The sequence below is a fragment of the Bos mutus genome, chromosome X, assembly GCF_027580195.1.
Source record: "Bos mutus isolate GX-2022 chromosome X, NWIPB_WYAK_1.1, whole genome shotgun sequence".
NCBI lineage: Eukaryota > Metazoa > Chordata > Mammalia > Artiodactyla > Bovidae > Bos > Bos mutus.
In genome coordinates, this window is record NC_091646.1 from 125,038,233 (window position 1) to 125,057,442 (window position 19,210).

Genomic DNA, 19,210 nt, shown 5'->3' on the forward strand with positions numbered 1-19,210 from the left:
GAAGGCAAAATGGAGTGATGGCCAGTATAACAGATGACATAGGCATACAAAGGAGGCAGAGATGAGTAGGAGGAGAAATAAGCCATGTTAGAACAAAAAACTTCACAAATATTAACCTAAGAAATACCTTCTCCTTTGGTGAAAAGAGAGGTACATCTTTTCTTTGATTTCAAAAGAGCTCAAAATTTACTCCACTGAGAATCTTTCCTTCATTAATTTCACCCTTTTGGCGAATTATCAAAAATCTATAACAAAAGTGAGGGACAAATGTTGATTGTGTATTAGCAGACTGCTGAGGGGAAAAGGTTGTCATATTAAGAAATATTTTGCTGTCCTTGTTAGGTCTGGTTTGGTCAAAATTATGTATGCAATGTCTGGTTGCTATTTTATTTCTACTGCACTTTATGAGTGCTTAATTCTTTCCCAAGAGAACTAGTTTGGATATAAACTAAAATTATATTTTGAGTTAGTACATGTGATGTGGTTCCTGCCAGAATGATTTAGTTGACATTTGGTGTGTAGGCATCATGTTTCAGCTAAGGGTTTTGATTCTGTGAGCAAACAATTTAGATGGTGAAAGGTACCTGACATGTAGATTTCTATACTGGTCCAGCAATGTTACCCACACCAAAATAGAAAGATTTCATTTAAAATATACTTACTTATGGATATAACTCATTGAAAACATATACTATGCAAATACTATAGAATATACGGGTGGTGGGTTGTAATGGTTTATATGTTCTTTACAACCATTGGTCTATTGCTCACTAAGCTTTTCATTCTATCATCTCTCCTGTTTCTCTAAATTTTTAGTAGTACCTTCATTTCCAGTGATATATGTCTTCTGCTGTTCATGCATACTGAGAATTTTCTTTCCAATTGCTAGGGCTGTTATCCATAATTTCCCCCAAGGATATGGCCACAGGTCAGCATTTAAATCATGAGTGAGAAAACTTTGGCTGTAATGGGTTAAATAGTAAATATTTGGGGCTTTGTGTGTCTAAAATATTTTTTGTCTCTGTTGCAGCTACTTTACTATTCATTGTGGCAGGAAAGTAGCCATAGACAATGTATATAAACAAATGCACATGGTGGTGTTCCAATAAAACTGTATTTACATGCATACATGGTGGGTCATATTTGGCCCACAGGCCATAGTTTGCCAAACCCTGCTTTGGATCAATTGGAAGCCTTTGTTAAGCAAATCATGAATCCTTAATCTTATAATAGGTACTTAAAAGTACATCCCTTTTTGGATTTAAATAATTTCTGAGGTTCACTCCTCTAAGAATCTTTCCCTCATAAACTGCATACCACTGATAATCATTAGCAGCAGTCCTCCTATCTCCAATGCCTTTTAACCATGTCAGAAACACTTGTGTAATCATTGCCTTTATTCGCTCATATGTTCATATAGTTATGTTTGTTTCTCTTGTCTTTCCCCATAGACTAGGAGATTCTAGAGAGTGGGAATTGTGTCTAATTATTATTATATAATAATAACTTTTATTCCCTGGTGGCTCAGACAGTAAAGAATCCTCCTGCAATGCGGGAGACCTGGGTTCGATCCCTGGGTTGGGAAGGTCCCCTGGAGGAGGGCATGGCAACCCACTCCAGTATTCTTGCTTGGAGAATTCCATGGACAGAGGAGCCTGGCGGGCTACAGTCTATGGGGTCGCAAAGAGTTGGACACAACTGAGCAGCTAAGCACAGCACACAACACAGTACATTATTATATAACTCCAAACACTTAGTACAATTTAAGGTACCCAGTGCATAAACATCTATTCATTATGTACAGATTTCATTTTTAAAAGACAGGAAAAAGGTAAAAGAAAATATAAACACCCACCACTATTTATTTAACTTTAGGTATAAAAAAAGAAAGTCTACATATTGATAATAAGTCATACCTGATGCATTGAAGGTTTTTACTATAGTGATTTTAGTTTTTTCTGCAAAGAAGCAATTTAAACATTAGAGCAGAATTGTTACTTATTTTTTAAAAACAATTTACCATGAGTATCATTTCAGTGAACTATTAAGAAAATCATACTGTTGACACCTTCAAGACACTATTGGTCATCTCAGCAGCAGGATGAATGAGCTTTACGTACTCAGATCATTGGCAGAGGGTGGGTCTGGATTTGGACTGCTGTTTCCCCAGTTGGATCACATCTGTTACACACCCCACTGCTTGCATAATTCTACCACAGTTTCCATGTGCTGCTGCTAGACAAATTAATGTGGATTTACACATCAGATATGCAGAATTAAGTCATTATAAGGATCTTCATGTGATAGATTTTAAAGAGAGGGCAATTCAGAATGAACATTAATGTAAACAGTAAACACAAGATCGAAAATATTGCTATAATACTCTAATATCATGAAGTATCCCGCTATTTTCTTAAGACATTAATATAATAATAATGTAATATTACTGCAGATAAAATTATCCTCAGAGAAGTAGAGAATATCCAACTACAGTCAAACAATAAGCTCATAGCAGAACCAGGAGAGAACTGTTCAAAGTCTTGATTCACAGGCAAATATTAACATACTCTGAGGAAGCAAACCTTAGAAATACCCTCCCAACACACTCTGGGGACAGAGCCCACGGCTTGGTTTCCAGTGAAGAGAGAATCAGGCTCATAATTCCTTACTGTAAGGATGATGTAAGAGACTGTGTTCAGGGCACAGATTTGCTAAGAAGGTCTGTCTCCTAGGGTTAGTGGCAAGTTCTGAAGAAAACATCAAGGTCAGATCTTGGAGGAGCACTTAATGATGATGGCATTCTGAGTTTCAGAAATCTCATTTCTATATATTATTGACGAGTTTCTGTTTCAGTATGTGAAAGAGCCATGGGCAATGATTGGTGGTAATCATAAAGGCTGACAGCCTTTTGCATTAAGAATCCTTTAAATATATGGTTTGTTCCAATACATTGCTTTCCAGAGTAAATAAAACACAACTGTGAAATGAACTCCTGGTTCTAGTGAAAAAAGAAAGTGCTTTTAGGGAAGAAAGTTCTTTAGCCTTACAAATAAAAAATGCAAAATGGAACCTATGGAATTGAGAGGAAGATATAATAATATGATATAGTCTCAGCTCTGGGCAAAGGTACAGTTACAAAGACATTCTCATCCATTGCTGGAAGGAATGTTGTTGGGTACAACTTTTCTAGAAGGTAATTGCGTAGTAGGTGTCAAGGGCCTTAAAATATTCATAATGCTGATCTAAATAAGTCTAATCCTTGAAGAGCATTCTACAGAAATTAGGGAGGAATGCAAAGATATTGGCACAAGGATGTTCACTGCAACAATTTCTTTCTTTTTTTCCCCAAGGTTTTTATGATTTTATTTTTAATATAAATTTATTTTAATTTGAAAAGTAAAAACAAATTTAATGTTCATATACAGTACAAGATGGAATATTATTAAGTCACTAATAGTTACGGATGCTGAATGAACAGGGGCTCTGTGACAATCTAGAAGGGTGAAGGGGAGAGGGAGATGGGAGGGAGGTTCAAGAGGGAGGGGAAATGGGTGTACCTATGGCTGATGCTTGTTGATGTTTGACAGAAAACCACAAAATTCTATAAAGCAATTATCCTTCAATTAAAAAAGTAAATGAAGTGGCAAAAATAAATAAATAAAATCCACTGAAGCAAAAAAGTAGTAATGGATGCTGGAAAATACTTATAGCTTAGTATGAAGTCAAAAGGGCAAGATATAAAAATTTATGTAAACTATGACAATTTTGTTATACACATATACATACTATATATATATATGATAGTGAATGGAAATATACCAAATTATTATCAGTAATAGTCTTAGGAAAGTAATATTAAAAATGATTATAATTTTCCTCTTTGCATTTTTCTATATTCCTCATTTTTATGAGTTAAGATGAATTACTACTATAATCAGAAAAATAATAAATGTTATTTTAAATAGAATGCTATTGCTGTAAGAGTTTGGAAGCTCAGAAGTGTGGTGACACCAGAACTATACAGTTTGAGCTCAAAGTAAAATGAGTAATAAGTCAACAGTTGGAGTCATAGGAAATGGGCAAGGAGATAACTTTTACTAACCCAGAGGAACACAGTGAGAAACTCAAGAAGCCACAGAAGACAAGTTATTATATTCAGAAATAATTTGACATTACCTGTTTTGTTCAAAGTAGATAACACGCTTGAAGTAGCATCTGAAACAAAATAATAAAAATTAGCACAATTTATTGGCATGATTAACAAATACATGCATCTTCATAGGTTCCTTAAACATTTCACTTTCCCTCAAATCCTGGAGAAGTTAAGAGAGTTTTGCAAAAGCCAATTGGCACTAGCAAATGTATTTGCTGCCCACCCCCTTACCAGACTATCACTCCCCAACTCCCACAGACAATGCCTGAGAAGCATTCATTTAAAAATGTGTTTCCTGAACACATGTTATGTGCCTAAAACACAGCAACACTCCTATAATTATTAGACTTAAATAAACTCATTCATGTTGCTTAATATTTTGTCCCTTTTTTTCTCTATCATAATGAAAGTCCCTAAGGGATACAGTTAGTATCCCTTCTACAGTTAGTACTAACTTTAATACATAGCCCTATAGATGCTTAATGCATTTGTACCGAATGGTATCCTCTTATAAAGCAATCTTTAAGGAATTCTAATTTAAATTCGGAGATCTTGAACATGGTATTTAACCAACTTTTAAGGTAATCTCATTTTGATCTTGTTTTACTTAAAATTTACCCTATTGGTATTTCTTTAAATGAAAATCCTTCTAGAATTTATTATTCTGGATGAAACTTTAAGGGGAAAAAAAAGGTATGTATTATATTATCACACTTTTAAAAAACCCCACATAAATGGGATCTAAAAACTACTGCCAAAGTGATTTTAAAGATGTTCTTTCACTGTAAAAAAGTAATTGCACATAAAAATGATAATGTCTGGCCCTTTCCACTGGACCAAATGTGAATTTAAGACAGTTTTGATCAGCATGCATTGCATCTCTAATTGTTTAGCTCCTTAACCACCAACCACATGGTGAGATTTCATTTTAACTAAGAGATTGTGAAAAGTGTTGGGTTTTGACTTCAGTAAGATGGAAGCTGTCTACCCACAGAGGAAGGGAACAGAGTGTGCCGCCTTGCCCACCTCCCTCGAATACAGCCCAATTCTTTGCTCTTTTCCTGAAGCCAGAGTGTTGTTGTTGGTTGTTTTTTTTTTTTTTGGTATTTGATACTATTTAAAAATTGATAAAATCTTCTGTAAAAGGCTGTCTTTGAACACTCTGTGCCTCTAAATCCAGGCTGAATCATATTAAAGTCACTGGATGTGCTTTTCCCATTTAAACAATCTGTCCTGTACAGTGTGTTGGCATGGTTCCGGAAAGTAAGGAAGGCTCTCAAAATGTGATCGATAGTTCTTTCCTTTCAGAGAATAGGGAGTGGCAGACACTGTTCTTCCACGATAAACCAGAAAATCTAGGTTGCTCTCCAGGGTTGAGAGTCTGGGGGATTTTTTGTGTTCGTGTTTGTTATTTGAATAAGGAAACTTTCAACATCATTCATTACACATTCATTCATTATATTAAGGGTTCAATTTTTACTTGCTTTAGAAAACTTCTTACCATTTAGGCTTGTAGTTTCAACCTCTTTTATCCCAAAGAAAAAAGACAAGAAAAAGGTATAATTAAATCAAAGCTTAACAAGTTGGGGTAAATATAGGTTAAATTTTTTCAAAATCTTGCCTGGAGTACCATTGGAGTAGGGGACAAAATCAACGGGAGATGATTCAGCTGCAGGAGAAAAAAAATTCCAATAAATACTTTGAAACAAATTTATTTACTGAATTTTAAGGAGTTAGAACTTTTGAGATATAATCACGAAAAGTAGACAACATGCTATCAGACCAATATCTAGTTAAACCTGTAAGTCCCATAATCACTCAGTGAGTATACATTTTATCAGAAAAATCACAAAGAAAGGACCTAGGAGACGAAATAAATATAACTGTTTCATTTCACAGCCAACATGAGACTCATGACTGCAAAGCCTGCTGTGACCTATAGAATATTATGGAAATAAGTTTAGGGACCACAACAAAGTATTTTCAAATTTTTTCAGTCAGACAGTTCTAGACATGTTATACTTTAATAATTTGACACATAGGTTCTACTCTGTTTTATAATCACACCTGGTAACTCTACTCACAGTGAATTTAGGATTTTAAAAAACAACACTGCTATCACTCAATACTGTACTACCTAACACAATTTCCTGGTAAGTTATTTTAAAATACGGCTGCTATTAAGGCAATCAATAATCAGATTGTAAATTTCCTGTGGAATAACTCCACTTACACTAAGAGGTCAGTCTATTGCACATGCTTTGCATGTTTAAATATTAAAAATAGCCAATAATTTGACCTCTCCATATATACAAGACAAATAAACAGTTTACAACTAAAACAAGCTTTGCAGTAGGGAGCCTGATATTCAGCTGGTAAGGACAACATCTGGGTGTGTCAAGGCACTTGGCCGGCCTGTCTGTTTTAGACCATTCATGCATTGGCTGAAACACACACACCCTGTCTGTCCTACATTACTGCTTCCAAATTTTGTCATTTACTACATTTTTTTTTAGTTCTTTCATTTATTTATTTAACTACATTTTTAAAACTTACCAAGTATATTTCTTGAGAAGCAAGGCAATTCTTGAGCAACAACATTCAAAGTGTGAATACAGAATCCTTTATTTTTGGGGCAGAACAATATAATTTGGCCAAAGCTGGCTTTTAATGAATGACTATTCATTTTTCTGAATGGTGACACCACCCAAAGAGGCCTGCAGGCACAGCTGTCTGTCAATCCCTGGATGTGTGCTGGCTCTCCCCCTTGGGCCCCAAGATTGTGCCCAGCATCCATGTACATTTCCAAACCCCAACCTCATTCCATGCAAACAGGGCTTTGCAAAGATATCACTATGATTAAGTCTAAGAAGACTAATGCAGCACAAGAAAAATACAGTGGTTCATTTTATCCTACAAGTGTAACAAAGAAGGAGCAAACTAGCTTAGTAAAAAGAGCTTGGGCTTTGGAGATTTGCCGTCCTGGGTCTGAATCTTTGCCTGATGACTTAATAATAACAATCATTATTACTTGCTGAGGGTTTACTCTGTGCCAGGCACATGTGTTATCTCATTTCATTTTCACAACTTCCCTATGAAGTAAGTACTGTTATTCTCCCCAATTTATAGATGAAGAAACTGATGCACAGTAAGGTGAAGGAACTTGTCCAAAGTCACACAGCTAGCAATGGAGATGGGAGGGTAGTGGCCAAATTCAAACCCAAGTAGTGTGGCTCCAGAGAATGAGCAAGTTTCATCCTGTCTGACCATCAGTTTCCTCATGTAGAACATGAATATAATGATCCCTATACTGTAAGACTGGAAGCAGAATGAGATGTCGGAAGACTCCTAGGCATGTAGTATGTGCATGAGCATTAACAATGATTACTAATTTTATTTAAGTGAATGAATTAATAACAGTAGAAACTCATTTTCATGCAACTAAGGACAGAACATGAGTTGACTCACTCCTTATACAAAAAAAAAAAAAGATTGTTCTGTAACAAAAGATTGTTATATATACGTTGCAGAAAGAGAGAAATACAGGAGGAGGAGTCAGAGAAGCTACCTGCTGCCTCTTGAGGCAAAAGGCTGTGTGAAATTAAATAAGTTACTCAACTGTTACAGGCATCACTGTGTCATTAACTAAGGGATAGTAGTACCACTTTATCCCTGAGGTCCCATTACAGCCAGCAGTCTCAAATGTGGGTTCTGTTCCTGGTTCCTGCCAAGATGGGTCCCAGTTATAAACTTTTTAACTCATTTGCCTTCCCATTCTCATGAGTCCTAAGCCTTTTGAAAGATATTCATTTAGTGTGGTGCTAACGAAGTATATTTAAGAGAACATTCCAACGCTTTATAGGAACATTCAGCATGTTTATGTTCTTGATACTCTTCAGGACACTTATGAACTAGAATACTAAAAAGAACACTGAAGAACATTAGTAGCTACCATGATGAAAATCCACAATTTAGTCTCCAGCTGTTTAACAATGTGGGGGGATAGGTATGCCTGTCCTGTTGTCTTTTGCTATTGATTTCTCAGGTGTAAGTTTAATGACAGAATTGAATTAAGCTTCATGCAAGAAAACAATTCTGCTGGGTCTGACACTGCATGGAGAACTTTATTCCTGAAATGCCCCCAAAGTCATAAAGTAACAATCTTACCAGATGGTGACAGCAAACTGGAATTGTAAGCATGTTCTGTTGAGGGAAAAGGTGATTTAAAGTTAGTTTAGTTTGTAGATAAACAACAAGGACCTACTGTGTAACACAGGGAACAATATTCAATAGGATAACCTATAAAGAATTTGAAAAAGTATATATACATAGCTGAATCACTTTGCTGTATACCTGAAACAAAACATTGACTGTGAATCAACTATACTTCAATGAAAAAAATTTTAAATCAACAAAATTGGTTTAGTTAGTGCATGAATTTGTACATTAACATCTTTAATGGGAGTGAATGTAAAATGAATTACAAATAGCTACCAAAAGAGGGCAGTATGATAATTTACTATTATTTTCAACAGTCTAATCAGTTCTATCAATTCTCCACAAAGACTTATCTCTGGTGAAGCAATTCTTCCAATTTAACTATTGACAGTGCCCTATATATTTGTTATATAATGGTCTAGTACATTTTAAACTAAAAATGATGACTAAGAACTTTGGTTGTTGGCTAATGTTCATTAGAATGTGTAAATGTGTATACCTGCATAAATTAAACTTCCCTTAACTGTATTTCTTTTTATACCTATTAGCACAGACTTTATACCTCTAATTAAACCACTCATTTATTCTGAGTTAACCTAGATCAGACACCTCTGGGTATAAAAACTACAAAAACTACTGTGTTATTTATTTTGAGAGGATGCTCAGATTCCTTAAAAGAAAAGTATTTCTATTTTTTCTCAATGAAAATGAATACACTTACTGGAGAAACTTCAGAAAACACAGATAAACAAAAAGAAGAAAATTAAAACAACCTATAATTTCACCATCCAGAGATAATACATATAAATCTGCGGTGCTAGAGAAGACTCTTGCAAGTCCCTTGGACTGCAAGGAGATCAAACCAGTCAATCCTCAAGGAAATCAACCCTGAATATTCACTGGAAGGACTGATGCTAAAGCTGAAGCGCCAATACTTTGGCCACGTGATGCAAAGAGCTGACTCACAGGAAAAGACCCCGATGCTGGGAAAGATTGAGGGCAGGAGGAGACGGCAGTGACAGAGGATGAGATGGTTGGATGGTATCACTGACTCAGTGGACGTGAGTTTGAGCAAACTCTGGGAGATAGTGAAGGACAGGGAAGCCTGGTGTGCTACAGTTCATGGGGTTGCAAAGAGTCAAATACGACTGAGCAAAAATGTACAATAAGATCATGTCACAAATTTGTATTTGTAACATGATTTTTCTCATAACACTATATCCTAAACATTGTGCTGTATCATTAAACAATTATCTCCAATATAATTTTGTGATGACTGCATTGCATTTCATTGATTGGATGTGCCACTAATTTATATAACAAACATCCTTTTATGGACATTTTAGGGTGTACAATTTGTCATGATTACAAAAATGCTGCAAGAAATCCTCTTGGTAAATTTTTGCATACACACTCAGTTATTTCCTTCAGAAATTCCATGAATTTTGATTGCCAAGATGACCTACAGAAAACAAACCAATTTATACTGCCCTTTGCAGTACATGACTATTACTTTCCCAAACTCTAACCCACATAGGGGGTTATAAATTTTTAAACTGTTTTTAGTTACAAAGGTATGGTTATTTCCATAGTAGTATTTGATACACAATTAAAAAGAAAGAGTAAGTATACTAAAAACTAAAATTGCACAGTGAAGCATACCTGGTAACTTGTGGGAACCTATTTTCCTTAAATGGTGGTAGGGTACTGATTATTTTCTGGGATAAAACCCAGTTCTGCTTGAAAGCACACTGAATGAATGTTCAAGTGGGTAGTGCAGAGTAGTTAGTGCCTTGATTCTCTAATTTAATTGGCACTGCCTCTTCTCAATCTGCCCTTCAATATATCCCTTCATGCTACCTTAATATTCCACCAATCAAATGAGTCTGTTGTGTTAACAAGATTTTGAGAATGCTCCTGGGAGCACTAAGGGGAAATCAGTTATTCACAACTTAGAATGAATCAATTCCAGTTGGCTGAAGTTTTATTATGTAGCAAAGATCTACCATCCTGAGCCATGTTGAAAATTTCTGGGAAGAATCAATATTCAGTATGGGCTACCTGAAAATGACACATTGGTTTAGGCAGGTGAGGTAGAGTGGGGGTGGGAACATGGCACAGACAGGGAACAGCACTGAGTTAAAGTTGAGATCAGGAAAAAGGGATGGAGAGTGATGCTGAAGGACAACACAGGATAATATTGCTTCCTTTTTAATTTTGTCCACTGGCTTACCTGAGTCACCAATGGTTTCTAGCTTCTCCATTGCAAAATCCTTTGATGAGAACTATGTACCTGATGGCACCCCACTCCAGTACTCTTGCCTGGAAAATCCCATGGACAGAGGAGCCTGGTAGGCTGCAGTCCACGTGGTTGTGGAGAGTCGGACACGACTGAGCGACTTCACTTTCATTTTTCACTTTCATGTATTGGAGAAGGAAATGGCAACCCACTCCATTGTTCTTGCCTGGAGAATCCCAGGGACAGGGGAGCCTGGTGTGCTGCCATCTATGGGGTCGCACAGAGTCGGACACGACTGAAGCGACTTAGCAGCAGCAGCAGCACGTACCCACAGGGAAAGGGGCTGATTTGCATTTTACCTCTTTCTTAGATGCTAGAGGAAATGGACAACTCAGGGGTAACAGGAGAGCCAGAGTAGAGAAGGGAACTTTACTGGGCCATCTCTGGGTAGACAAGTTTGGTAGGCATGGACTCACAATCAAGAAAAACCTAATCAAAACATAGATCAAAGGCTAGACCAGCCCAGCCTCCAGGGCTCCCAGCAGAGACCTACATTGATGAATGGAGGGAATCCAGTAAATAAAAGCTAGAGATTTTTAAATTGTTATTGTCCACTTTTTTCCTTTGGCTTTTTTTTCCCCCTTCTAATGGCCCAATTATCAATGACTAACATTTTATTCACTTTTTCTGTCTCTCATTATAATGCTCCACATCACTCCTCCTGGTTCAACATAGAGATGTCCCCATAGGCCTTCCACTTTCCTGAGTATCAGCCTCTGTTTCTCTTGGGCTCTCTCCCAACTCACTTCCCATTTGTTACTAGCAAAGAGGTGGTCGGCATTTCCAGTGAGTCATATATTTGAGTTCCATGCCACTCTTAGGAGACAAAACATTTCCATTGTTAAAAAGATTCACAAGCAAGGAAAGGAAAAACACTTAAATTTTTCAGACTTTCCTTTGGAAACTTACAAAAAGCAAATTTCAAAGCATTATTCATTTATTGAAGTGTTGATTTAAGTCCATAAATAAAATTATTGTGATCTATCTATAAAATCTACTCAATATGACTCCCTAGTGATTTTTTAAAAACAAAGTCCATATATTCCAGTTATGATGAACAGGAGTTTGGCATGGCTAAGGTTTGAATGGAAGTCAAATGGAGGAACTGGCAACTCAAGAAACTGCCCCCGTCCTCTCCTCTGTGGAGTTTCTTTCCCTATGTCACCTCCTTGGCACATTCTTTCAAAGTTATTGCCACCATTTCCTCAAATCCAATCCCACATGGCCAAGTGTAGTCTGAGCACTGCCATGTGAACACCTTACTCTCATTGCCCCTCTAACCCATCTAAGAATTAGTCCCTCATCACCCCACAGCATTTCCATACCTTATCATTCTTGAATTTGATAGACTGCTGGAAATTAACAGGGAATGGACAATTTTGACTCCACGTTGGATCTGTTTGACTGTAACCTTTACTTTTCATTGCTTTTGTTAATATAATCATACATAATGGCCTGCCTCAGGGAACCCTCCTCTTCTTCCTCACTGTTAAAGTTCCTTTGTTCAGCTATCAGGGAGACAATCTGACCCTGCCCACCTGGGAATGGCTTCAGAAAAGAAATTAATATATCCCCTATTTTTCAAGATAAATGGCCTTTTTCCTTCACCTCCCCCAACTCTGTTCTATAAAAGAACCTGGCATCCAGACCCCATAAAATGGTTATTTTGAGACATTAGTCTGCCATCTTCTCAGTCTGCTGTCTTGCCAAATAGTTGTTATTCCTCGCTTCAACACCTGTCTGTAGACTTAGTGGGCTGTTGTGCAGCTAGCAGAGTGAGCTTGACTTAGTAATACCAGCTGAACAATTTAAGCTGGAAACTTTAGTACGTTAGTTTCCTGCTGCTGCTGTAACAAATTATCATGAATTTAGTGGTTTAAGACAATGCAAATTCATTATGTTAGAGTTCTGCAGGTCAGAAGTTCACCTGGTCTGGTCAGTCTTGCCAGACTAAAATCAGGGTGTCAACAGCCTGCATTCCTTTCTAGAGACTGAGGGAAAATATGTGTTCTCCTTATTTGGATAAATAGCAGTGTCTTGCAGTTGGAGCACCGAGGTCCTCATTTTCTTGCTGGCTGTAAGAAACTTCAATTCTAAAAACCACCCACATTTCTTGGCTCATGCTCCACTCCTAAATCTTCAAAGCTAGCTACAGTGGATGGGGTGGGGAAGTCCTTCTCATGTAGCATCCCTCTGAATCACTCTTCTGCCTCTCTCTTCCACTTTTAAGAATGCAAGTGACTAGATTGGGCCCACCCAGGCTATCCAGGATCATCTCTCCATCCGATAGTCCTGATCTTTAGTCTTTAGTCATGTCTGAAAAATCCCTTAAAGGCTGCATATTTAAGGTTACAGGTATTAGGAGGGGACATCTTTGGGGAGTCATTATTTTTCCTTTTGACTCAAAAATTCAATTCTTTAAACGTACAGAGAATATGAGTTGCAAGGAACCACACTTTGTGAAGAAAAAGTCCCACAGGGCTAAAGTGAAGGGCCCAGAACCCTAGAGTTAGTTTCAGCAACATAGCTGAGTTTACAAACCAAAGTCTCACTCCTGACTCCTCCCATTCTCCACCTCCCACCCCCAGATCCAGTCATCCATCCTGTGTATTCTTCTCACCATAGCAGCGAGCTTTTGCAAGGATTAAAGAGAAATGATGTGTGTGATGGTAGTGACAGTGAACACTGACTGATGCTTCCTGTGAGCCAGGCTTGACACATGAAGGGCTTCATACATATTTTATTATTTAATCAGCCAACAACTGTATGAAATACGTGGATTCCTTAGAATCAGTCCTTTTTAATGTGTTTGAGAAACTAAGGCTGGGCAAGGTTCTCTGAATTGTTCCAGGGCTCCCTCAGAATTCTCTGTAGAGATGGGGGTTGAACCCCGGCAGTCTGATTTCAGAGGCTACCCTCTATTCTGCTTCCCATGATAAACTCTGCAGACCATAAGTTTAGTATATAAATGTGGAGTATTATTACTAATATTCCCTAATTTCTCTCTCATCTCTTTCTTCCCATGCACACTGCCCACTTCTAAACCCAGATCTTGATCGCCTCAGACTTAAGTGAAATATTAGGAGCTGGAATCTTCTCAACTGGAAAGGATCCTAACGTTCTTCACATTTGACTTCTCCCACAGTTCAGTGAGCCAGCCACCGAATGCATACCACTGGCCACAATTCCAATTGAGCTCCGTTGTTTTATCTTGCCCACATGATGGGACTCACAATGAAGTTTTTGAAAGTTTGACTTACCAACATTTAAAAATCAGATTTCAAATAAAATTCCAAAATTTTACCCTTCTAAAATTGGAAGTTTCAGATGACCTCTGTCAGCTCTCTAGCCCTTGAAACCATGCTCTGGCAGGAAGCTGATGGATACGGCTCTCTCCTCTATCTTAAAAGTGTATTCACTGACTCCACCATTTACTTAGCACTTGGGTGTATACCACTGGGCACTGTTATTAATATTTAACTTTTTCCCTGTATGTCTTGTTTTCCCAACTAAATGCTACTGCTTGATGCTTTATTATCTTCAGTAATCCAGTGCAGGGCTTTGTATGTGATAGATGTTCAAAATATGTTTGGATTGCCTGACATCATTAAGGAGTCTCTATCAAAAATATCAATAACCTCAGATATGCAGATGACACCACCCTTATGGCAGAAAGTGAAGAGGAACTAAAAAGCCTCTTGATGAAAGTCAAAGTGGAAAGCGAAAAAGTTGGCTTAAAGCTCAACATTCAGAAAACGAAGATCATGGCATCTGATCATGGCATCCCACCACTTCATGGGAAACAGATGGGCAAACAGTGGAAACAGTGTCAGACTTTATTTTGGGGGGGGCTCCAAAATCACTGCAGATGGTGACTGCAGCCATGAAATTAAAAGACGCTTACTCCTTAGAAGGAAAGTTATGACCAACCTAGATAGCGTATTTCAAAGCAAAGACATTACTTTGCCAACAAAGGTTCGTCTAGTCAGGGCTATGGTTTTTCCTGTGGTCATGTATGGATGTGAGAGTTGGACTGTGAAGAAGGCTGAGCGCCAAAGAACTGATGATTTTGAACAGTGGTGTTGGAGAAGACTCTTGAGAGTCCCTTGGACTGCAAGGAGATCCAACCAGTCCATTCTGAAGGAGATCAGCCCTGGGATTTCTTTGGAAGGAATGATGCTAAAGCTGAAACTCCAGTACTTTGGCCACCTCATGCGAAGAGCTGACTCATTGGAAAAGACTCTGATGCTGGGAGGGATTGGGGGCAGGAGGAGAAGGGGACGCCAGAGATGAGATGGCTGGATGGCATCACTGACTCGATGGACATGAGTCTGAGTGAACTCCAGCAGTCGGTGATGGACAGGGAGGCCTGGCATGCTGCGATTCATGGGGTCACAAAGAGTCAGACACGACTGAGCGACTGATCTGATCTGATCAGAAAAACATGACAGGTAGTTCAAGAGCAGGAATTTAATGCAAATACTTCAAGGGGTCAAGTCCCTGTGATACAAAGCACATCAGGGGAAAGATGGGCAGATCTGAGTGAGAGCAGTGAGGCCGAGTCCATGAAGGAATGACTTAATACTTCTTAGATGGTTATTGCTCAAAATTGCCCTCTGGAGTAGTAACCACAACTGTCACTCCATCTTGCCTAACATATCTTCCAAAGGAACACAAAAATGGCTATTCAAACAAACAAGCATCTCCTGCAGCAACATCTCAATACTATACCTTTACTGACCTTTCCTCTGTTCCTAATGCTCTCTTCCTGCTCCCTCACTCCTGATTCCTGGGATCAACTCAAAAACAACCTGCACCCAAGTCATACGAGGTCATGTGTGAGGTTTCTGAGGTTTTTCCTTTTTCTTCTGCTATTTGATATGTGGGAAATATATGACTTCAAATGGGAGACAGACAGTTGTCTTTAAACCCGAAACTGTTGTAGTAACTCTTTACTCCCAGCACATACCCCCACCCCAAGTTGGATGGGAAAGATAAAGGCTTAATCTTTTAGGAATGGGTCGAAAAAGAATGACTAGACCCATTAGCATGAATATTTTAGACCCAACTAAAATTTGTAATCCAGTGACAGTCCTTCTCTGGATTGAATTACCGTTTCAATGAAAGATGATTCAAAACAAGGTACCACGCCTTAGGCACTCTTATATGGGAACCCCAAACAAAACAATATTTTTTTACACTAGCTCTCAAGGACTCTTCCAAGAAGCATATTTTTCAGACTTTACTACATAACAGACAAAATGAATGAAAACATTTCTACAGTGACACAACCGAAATGTGTTTACTTAAGCTGTGACCTTCTCACGTCACAGTGCTCAATAAATACTGACATAATATTTTTATTAAACAATTAGTAATGACATCACTAAAGAAAACTTCAGCTCCTAGCTGATGGAATTTCCCCAAGTGCAAACAACTGGCAATTGTAGGTGGGCCTTGGCCAAAATGGGAAGAGTGAAATGTGTTCTTGATCCCCCAGCCTCTGGGTCTTGCTCCTCTCCCGGGTGAGGATAGGAAAACCACTCCAGAGCTGATCTGGCCTCTCTCAGGGGTTAACAGATCTAGCAGACAATCTAGAAGATGCATTTTGTGTGTATTTACATGCATTTTTTTCCGGGAAGAATAGAGTCCCAAAAGAAAGTCTATTTAAGTTGACAAGCATGTATACAGCATTACTATGACCTGGCACTTCAAAAATATTATCTCATAGTTCTCATGACAATATTACATGGAAAGTAATCCCCATTTTACAGATGGGGAAACTGAGGCACAGGAGGTCAAGTAACATGGAAAGGGATAGAGCTAGGGTCTGAGCCTAGCCTTTCCAGCCCTACTACATTGGGCTGCTTCTCACCTTGGGCTGTGATCTAAAACAACGATGGGCCACTGACCTGCTGGCCATCCACCCTGCTCCACCAGGAAGGATGTGCACTTTAGGAAGGAGGAGAGCCTTGAAGTAAACTATTTCTGACAGGTGAGGGATATGAGAGCATCATCCCCCACTTCCCAGTGTCTGTGCAGTTAGACATATAGACAGTAATCTAGGCTTCTGGTCAAGGCCAGTGCAGATAATGCAGTACTTGGGTTATGCTTTCCATTGTAAAATGCTAGCCACAACTTGGGTTCACTCTACTTCTAAAGGCTTGTAGCTTCTGGAGCTTTTTAGTCTGATATGTAAATGCTTAGTGCTTTAAGAGGCAGCGAGGGAGTGTGCCTCTATTGAATGCTGGTATTAAGTCCAGGCATCTTCATGGAATCTACTTCCATGTCCATGAAACACGGCCCTCCATCCAGACTTCAGCTCCCTGGCCCTCCCCTCAGTCACTTTGGCATCCCAGCTGTCTCTTCAACACACCAGGCATAGCCTCACCTCAGGGCCTTTGCACTTGCTGCTCCCTCTGCCTGAAATACTTTTCCCATAGAGAACCTCTTGGTTTGCCCTGGTGTCTCTTTCAAATGTTGCTCAAATATCATCTTCCCTGAGAGACTGACCCAGACCACTCTATTTCCAAAGGATGAATGAGCATGCCTCCTTAAATGACTTTAAATGTGAATAAGAGATTAGGCTCTTAAGGGAGACGTTCAAATGCTGGCTCTGCTGTGAATAAATTTCTGGCATTTCATCTGTAAAATGGGGGCAACTATTCTAAATGAAATTATATTACATTTACAAAGTACTTTTATCACAGTTTCCACAGTAAGTTGTAATGTTAATTCAGGCTATATGACTTTGTGTCCTTGGATAAAGTTTACCTTTATATAATAAACTGCTTTTCTTAATGCAAACAATGTGATATAAATAATTTGCAGAGGAGCATTTTTAAAAAATCATGTAGTTTCTCTCTAAGACTTGTATGATGTCATTTCCATTCTAATTCTAAAACATTCCTATCTGTTCACTAATGCTTGAAGAGTCAGAGTATCTACTACAACACTGTGTTTGTCTAATGCAAGTTTCCTTAGCTTAGCAACATTGCCTAGAAAGACCATGGGTTCCATCATTTTGTATTACACATCAGGAAATCGAAGTTCACAGAAACCATTTCAGAGGTGAAGGAGACTTGAGATGACCTAGTAGAATATTGTAAATCCAGAAAAGTGGCAAAGGTAGTCACTTACACCAGTATTTCTTTACTTCAAAAATCGTTTATTTACCCACCATAGGCTGCATGAGGAAAGAGTGTGTGATCTTTATTTGAAATTAGCTTTCTCCTGGTTTTCTACTGCTGATCACAAACACTGGATACAGTTATCTCTGTGGTCTTTGCTCGACACAAAAAAGGGAGGAAAATTTTACTTATATCATTTGAAAGACAGATCTTTTAGGACCTGGAGTTCACTGGAAGAAAAGTATTATAAGCCATAGGTCTGGAAAAGACTAGATACCAAATCAGTCCAAGCCCCTCAGTCTACAAGGGAGGGAAGAAGCTCAGGAACATGAAGGGATCTGCCCAAAGCTTGGTCATTAATTTCAATTTTTCAAGGCCTACTGTATACGAGACACTGGGGGTATAAAGCAGGGAATAAAATACAAGCAGGGAATAAAACAAAACCCCTGGCCGCAAACAGAGTTTACATTTTAGTGATATTATGCAACTCACTTGAAAGTTTTAAATTTCCACCTTGAAAAATATTCTATCACTGAAAGTTCTTTACTAATCCAAACTTTATGTCGTTTGCATTCCTAAAAGCAAAGAAAAGGCAAGGGTGTAGGTCATATAAGACACTTATGTTAAAAACAAGCACTACTGCCACAGACATCATTGCAAAGGCATCCTCAATTTACCTTGATGGTTTTTTACAGCACTGTGATCTTGTGAACATGAGGCTTCTTGCCAAGATCAATCTGTTTCTTCTTATTTCCTTGAAGTAAAGATGTACCCACATCATGGTACGTTTCAAACAGCATGTTCTCTTGGAACATCAACTTACTTCTTAATAGATTAAATCAGCAAAACTATTGCTTTTATTCCTCAGATGTCTTGGAGGTAAAAATCCATCACAAGATAAATGAATACAGCAAAGTTTCAGTAAAAATTGTGTAAAAGTAACTTTCAACTGCTTCAGGGACTAAATATTGAGGGAGTGGTTAAGGACCCAAGTTCTAGAATGCTGTTGTTGTTGTTCAGTCACTTAGTCGTCTCCAACTCTTTGCAACTCCATGGACTGTAGCACGCCAGGCTTCCCTGTCCTTCACTATCTCCCAGAGTTTGCTCAAACTCGTGTCCATTCAGTCAGTGACGCCATCCAACCATCTCATCCTCTGTCACCCCCTTGTCCTCTTGCCTTCAATCTTTCCCAGCATCAGGGTGTTTTCCAATCAGTCAGCTCTTGTTATCAGGTGGCCAAAGTACTGGAGCTTCAGCATCAGTCCTTCCAATGAATATTCAGGGTTGATTTCCTTTAGGATTGACTGGTTTGATCTCCTTGCAGTCCAAAGGACTCGCAAGAGTCTTTTCCAGCACCACAGCTTGAAAGCATCAATTCTTAAGTGCTCAACCTTTTTTATAGTACAGCTC

General features: G+C 38.4%; 1 protein-coding gene across 9 annotated transcripts in view; it reads right to left on the reverse strand.

The window, feature by feature from the left end:
- ADGRG2 (adhesion G protein-coupled receptor G2) overlaps nt 1–19,210 on the reverse strand; it is a 127,448-nt gene that overhangs the window by 36,748 nt on the left and 71,490 nt on the right. For 8 of the 9 annotated variants that reach the window (XM_070365734.1, XM_070365731.1, XM_070365735.1 and 5 more), the window contains 5 exons: nt 8,321–8,356; nt 5,775–5,822; nt 5,655–5,678; nt 4,177–4,215; nt 1,917–1,958 (listed from right to left, as the gene is read on the reverse strand). In XM_070365734.1, coding sequence (XP_070221835.1) covers nt 1,917–1,958; nt 4,177–4,215; nt 5,655–5,678; nt 5,775–5,822; nt 8,321–8,356 — 189 coding nt within the window. The remainder of the gene's footprint in view (nt 1–1,916; nt 1,959–4,176; nt 4,216–5,654; nt 5,679–5,774; nt 5,823–8,320; nt 8,357–19,210) is intronic. The other variant, XM_070365728.1, reaches the window with a different exon arrangement.